Below are 6,000 nucleotides of genomic sequence, written 5' to 3'. Positions count from 1 at the left end.
GTGAGAATTCGCCCATATTGCATTAAATCTTTTCATCTTTTCATCATATGCCTTTTCATCTTTTCATCATATGCCTTCAACTGATAATTCTTGGAAGGTACAAACAATATTAGGTTTGTGATTGTTTCTAGGGGTATTTACTGCTCAATCAGACTCTTAGAAATTGAGATACCATACAATAACAAAACTATAATTTAACTCCAACCTTAAAAAATCTCATAGAAATAATAAAATACTACAACTTCCTTGTTGTATAGTTGTTCATCCACATCTGCAGATTACACTTTTGCAGATTTTATTAAAAATGTTATATTTAAGGGCCCATCCAAACAGGCCCAAAAACTGGGACCTGTCTCAATTTTCCCAGAGATGTCTGAATGGCATCTTGGGTAAACTCAAATCAATTTGAAACAGAGCAGGATTTTCCTGCTTTATTATAAATTAAACAAACACCTGGTAAGATCCGGATCTTAGGTAAGATCTGGGTCTTAGGTAAGATCTGGGTCTTACCAGATGTGGGCCCAGTGTGGATTGGCAATTCTTGGAAGGAACAGTATTACAAACAATATTGATCCCCAGTCCAATCCACACAGCCATCTCGGTCATGTGTCCCCCTCCCCCAGTCTCCTGGTGTGTCATTTCCTTGCACCAGGAGGGTGCGAGGAGGACCATAATGGCAACAGGGTGAGTTTTAAAAACTTTTTAGGTATTCTTTTGAGGGTCTTCAGGGTGGCTACATGCCATCCTGATAGTAATTAGAATGGAATGTCGATCCCTCCTCCCAGGAAAGCCCAGGGGTTTTTTTTTTTTGGGGGGGGGGGTCTGGGGACTTAAACCAGCACCAAAATGGGTTTTTCTTAAACCTGCTTCAGCATGCGTTTCAGTTATGTCTGAAAGTGCCTTAACAATTTCTAGGTCTTCTAGTGCTATCCTATGGTCATCTTCAAAAGTTGTCCAGAGAGCCATGCTGGAGGAGTTAGGGATTCATAGAGAGAACACCTTTCTAGAAATCTCTAGGCCATCCAATATTATTCTGTGTTCAAGTTTTACCAAAGGTTCAACTTAGAGTCATGCCAAAAGATGTAACGATGTTTAGATAGGTGTTCTCTTATGTTAAACATATGGTAGTTTTTTTATTTGATGTTTTCCCACTTTTGTGTGAGTCCTGCACCCCTAACCCCAGTAAATGTGGAGGACTGACGATATAACATGGTCAGCACAAATATATACATTCCACTCTAAAAGTAACTTCAATTGCCAGCCTACCCAATTACAGACGAGCTGGGCAGAACATACCATAAAAACCATCAAGTCTTACACAAATTTGCATTTTTTAGTGAGTGTTTGTCCTCTTAAGACACTTCTTGGATTAGCCAGCTTCCTGCTTATGCATAAAAGCTAGTGTGCTGCACAGTTTGCACAGTTAAACGAAACTGATATGACATCTGCTGGTGAAACAGTGACAATAATAGTATATGTATGTCTGATCAATTACTCTTTAAAAAGGCTCAGAAACAAAGTTCCATAATCTTTACATTCTAAAATAGAATCTAAAGCTAATGTAGCAAATATTATTCACATATTTTTAATACCTATATTTTGTGAAACCTTATACTGCTACACAGACCTGCAGAAGTGGCTGGGGACACTGCACATTGTGATCACAACCAGTTCCATAGCTTCTGATGCTGCCAACAGCCTTAACATCAGGCCTGGAAAAGTCATGGTAACATGCCTTCTAATATTTTGCAGATTAAAAGAGGTACACTGAATTCATAAGGCATATGGCTAGGATGTGATTCAAAAGGTATGGTCTTCTGCAAAAGTTACATGGCCAGGACTTCTTCACCAGGCAAGGAAGAAATAAATGTATTACAGAGTATTTTAAAAGGTGTGGCAATGGCAAAAATTGTTTGTAGCACTGCCCTCTGAGATGGAGAAAGTGAGACTGTTTATCTTCCAAAAAAGAGGCCAGATCTGGTGATAAGTCACACTCTCTTAGCCTTTGTGACCTTCTATGATGTCATCTGGAAAGAAATATGACATATGAGGAAAATCAAGGACTATGAAAACCCCAGCTCTACTATCCACTATGAGTTAAATGTTGTATCAGCCCAGTATTCGGCTTATACCTAAGTCAACACATTTTCTCATTTTATTTTATTTTTTGTGGTAAAATTAGGTGCCTCAGCTTATGTGCAGGTCGGCTTATACTTGAGTATATATGGTAAATGCTGCTTTTTAAAAAACATCTTTCAATTGCTACACAAGATACCACTAGCTACAGTCTTCTTCATGACATGTGTACACAACTGGGGATCATGTCTGCATGTGTATTGTCTTTGAAATTGAGAAAGGGGCTATTTACAAGTTACTCCCACAATGTCCACATGCTGCAGCAACTATTCAGTCCAAAGATAATGCTGCTGCAGCTGCTTCCCGGTCAGGAAACAGAGAGATCGCCAGGCAGCAGTGGTCTGGAGTTAAAGTGAATGACAAATGGAGTTGATCTAGCATAGTGGTTCCTAACATTTGGTGCTCTGTGTGTTTTGGTCTTCAGCTCCCAGAATTCCTGCGAGTTGGTTAAGCTGACTAAGATTTATGGGAGTTGAAGCCCCTGGAGGACCAAAAGTTAGGGACCATTGCTCTAGTAGATTTCGGGAAATAATCTCATTACATGTCTCCCAGCTGCTGCAGCTTTATTTAGTCATGTCCTCGTCATCCATCTCTCTCACTGGCTTCAGGAGCCTCCCCAGCTTTTGGCAGGTGCCTTTGTGAAGCTGAGCTGCACAGAGCTGTGTATGCAGAGCACTATGCTTTGCTTGCTGCCATATAGGATCTCATCCACTAACTGTTGTACCCATTGTACAACCTTGGCTTCTGCTCCTTCAATGTCAAAAAAACATGTGTAGTATTGCTACAAAGCTATTTGGCAAGGGAGAGAGTAGTGAGTCAGAGGCTTTTACACTGCCATATAAAATCCAGATCTGTTTTGAATCAGATCTGGATATGGCAACAGGTTGGATTGGATGGCTCACAAGGTCTCTTGCAACTCTATGATCCTATGATTCTATATGGCAGTGTGGACTCAGATAATCCAGCTCAAAGCAGATAATGCAGATTATCTGCTTTTATAATCTGTATTATATTGCAGTGTAGAAGGGGCCTAAGATAGCAGTGCTTGTCCCTATTTCTAAGTTCACCACTGCAACTCCCTCTTGGTCCTGTCTTCTGATGCCCTTTCTACACTGCCAGATAATCCAGGTTATAAAAGCAGAAAATCCACATTATCTGATTTGAACTGAATTATCTTATGTCCACATCACACAGCCACCAAAAAAAAGGCTCACTTTGCTTTGTTTCACTGCAGGGTGTGGGGAAGCTCCTACCCCTCACCTCGCCATTGCCCTCCTCCTACAGCTCCTGATCCCATGGGTGAAAGCACAGTGCACTTCCCCCCATTAAAGTAAATGGCAACGTGGGAAGCCTCCTGTGTTGCTGCGACAGTGTTCTGGTTTTGCTCTCTTTCACCCATGGAGCTGGCACAATGTCATCTGATGGGAGCCAGCCGGCTCCATGGGTGACTGGTGCTAGATTGGTGCATGATGCTAATTTTAGCCCCATGTGATGAGGTTGTTAGACTACACTGCCATATAATCCAGTTTAAAGCAGATAATGTAGATTTTACATAGCTGTGTAGAATGGGCTTGAGTATTAGGAACCCTCCTAATTATACCTGTCTAAGGAAGAGACTTTATGAAAATGTATTTGCTTAAAGATGAAAGATAAGTCATTGCAATTTCATGCTAATGCTATCAGCCTGGTTTGACACCCAGCTGCCCATAGGACTATGTTGATATTGCCTGCCTGAAAGAAAGAGACTAGGCATTGTGACCTCAGGATGACATTGTTTCGGAGTTGCTACTAAAACTGCCTGCCTATTGAAGAGGCTCTAGCTATTGTGATGCCATGTTGATGCCATCTGTTTGATAAAGAGAGACTGTATCCTTCTGCCTGAATTAACACACTATTGTACCCTTATGCTGCTGCTTATATCAAAGATTGAACCATGGACTCTAAATGTCCAGCAGTTATATGGATCCTACCCACCTGAAAGAGAGTACAGTGTTAGGTCAGACTATGGGCCCTTCTACACTGTCATATAATCCAGAACAATCCAGAACCCACATTATCTGCTTTTAACTAGATTATCTGAGTCCACACTGCCATATAGCATCATAGAGTTGGAAGAGACCACATGGGCCATCTAGTCCAACCCCCTGCCATGCAGGAAAGGCACAATCAAAGTATAATCCAGTGACAGGGTATAAGAATAAATAATAATAATAATAATAATAATAATAATAATAATAATAATAACAACAACTACTACTACTACTACTACCACCGGTGGGTCAACTGGAATCAAGATCATATTGGAGATTGCTGATGGGAGAGGATGGAAGCTGCATCCTGAGTCCGTGTGATGCAGCCACATCTACAGGAGAATGGGCAGTGCATTCATTACTGGGAGTGGGTACTGCCTGGTAAGGCAGGATTGGGGACTTCTACAATCCTTACGTATTTCCTTAACTATATACTTAGGGGCTGCGAATACAATTCCGTAACTGTGACTGTGAACTGCAGCCATCTATTGCATCAATGTGTTTAGGTCCTATCCTGATCATACTAAAGTTCTTTGCTTCAAAGGCTCCAGGTGGACCAGCAAAAACACTCTTTTCTATTTCCCCTTTAACATTTTGGCCATGCCAGAGTTTAATACTTTGGTCAATAATACTTTGGTCAATATTTATGTCAGCACATGATTTACATTTTGTATTCCCAAATTTCTAATTCTTATTTGTAAGATCTTTTGAAATGAAAGAAATATACAGATACAGTAGTTAATCTTGTTAAAGACAATATAATGCAAGAAAACATGAAAATATGATTTATTTGACAAATTTCAAGAGATGTTATTAATTGTTCAATTTACTATAACAATAAGAATAAATGAAGCAATCACAGTATTAAAGAATAGCAAAACTCTGAACAATTGACATTATAGAATGAAAATACTACAGTGAAGATATATAAGGGAACATACAGCAACTGCTCACAGTACATGTTATCAATATTTTGGGTTCATTGTTTTATGCCGGGCATTTAGTCTCCACACAACCACACTCATCTATATGAAGGTAGGTGTATTTCATTCTCTTCTTTTTACTGCAAATCAGCACTACTCTCACTTCATGGTATTTTGTAGCTTGGCAACATGTGCATCTGTGCTTCATTTTGTGAGTGACAAAGGAATACCTGGCAGGCAGAGAACACAGAGAAGCATTTTTATTACAATCAAAACACCACAAGACAACAGGTAAGAAGGACCTTTGAGAACAGGAAATTTTACCTTCTCATGTCTTGGATGAAAAATTGTCATTTTGTACCATGTTTGCACTTCTAACTGTGGTTTGTTTTTTGTTTGTTTGTTTTTTTACTTCCCTACTGCTAAAATGAGGTGGGGGGAAAAGTCTATGAGACACTTCATCTCTGTTCTCCCCACATATCTCTTCACATCGTTTCTATGAATATGCTGCAGATACCAAGGAATGCTTAAGGCTGATTAATATCATCACTATCACAGTGGTTCCCAACCTTTCTAATGCCATGACCCCTTAATACTGTCCTCCCATATTGTGGTGACCCCCCAGCCATAATATTATTTTTGTTGCTACTTCATAACTGCAATTTTGCTACTGTTGTGATCATATTGTAAATATCTGATATGCAGGATATATTTTCATTCATTGGATAAAATTTGGCACAATAAACTGATACACCCAAAGTTGAATACTGGTGGGGTTGTGGGGGGGGGGGCGTGATTTTGTCATTTGGGAGTTGTAGTTGCTGGGATTTATAGTTGACTTACAATCAAAGAGCATTCTGAACTCCACCAACAATGGAATTGAACCAAACTTGGCATACAGAACTCCCATG

At 39.9% G+C, this 6,000-nt stretch overlaps 1 protein-coding gene across 1 annotated transcript in view; it reads right to left on the bottom strand.

Moving 5' to 3' along the window:
- Positions 1-5,067: 5,067 nt before the first annotated feature.
- The window catches only part of LOC132762552 (mucin-5B-like), a 70,119-nt gene continuing 69,186 nt past the window's right edge, over positions 5,068-6,000 (bottom strand). Inside the window, exon 46 of the mRNA XM_067466556.1 lies at positions 5,068-5,319. Coding sequence (XP_067322657.1) covers positions 5,154-5,319 — 166 coding nt within the window. The 3' untranslated portion in view covers positions 5,068-5,153. The remainder of the gene's footprint in view (positions 5,320-6,000) is intronic.

Source organism: Anolis sagrei, chromosome 1 (genome assembly GCF_037176765.1).
Source record: "Anolis sagrei isolate rAnoSag1 chromosome 1, rAnoSag1.mat, whole genome shotgun sequence".
Lineage (NCBI taxonomy): Eukaryota > Metazoa > Chordata > Lepidosauria > Squamata > Dactyloidae > Anolis > Anolis sagrei.
The sequence above is the reverse complement of the archived record's forward strand: the minus strand, read 5'-3'. Positions and strand labels throughout refer to the sequence as shown.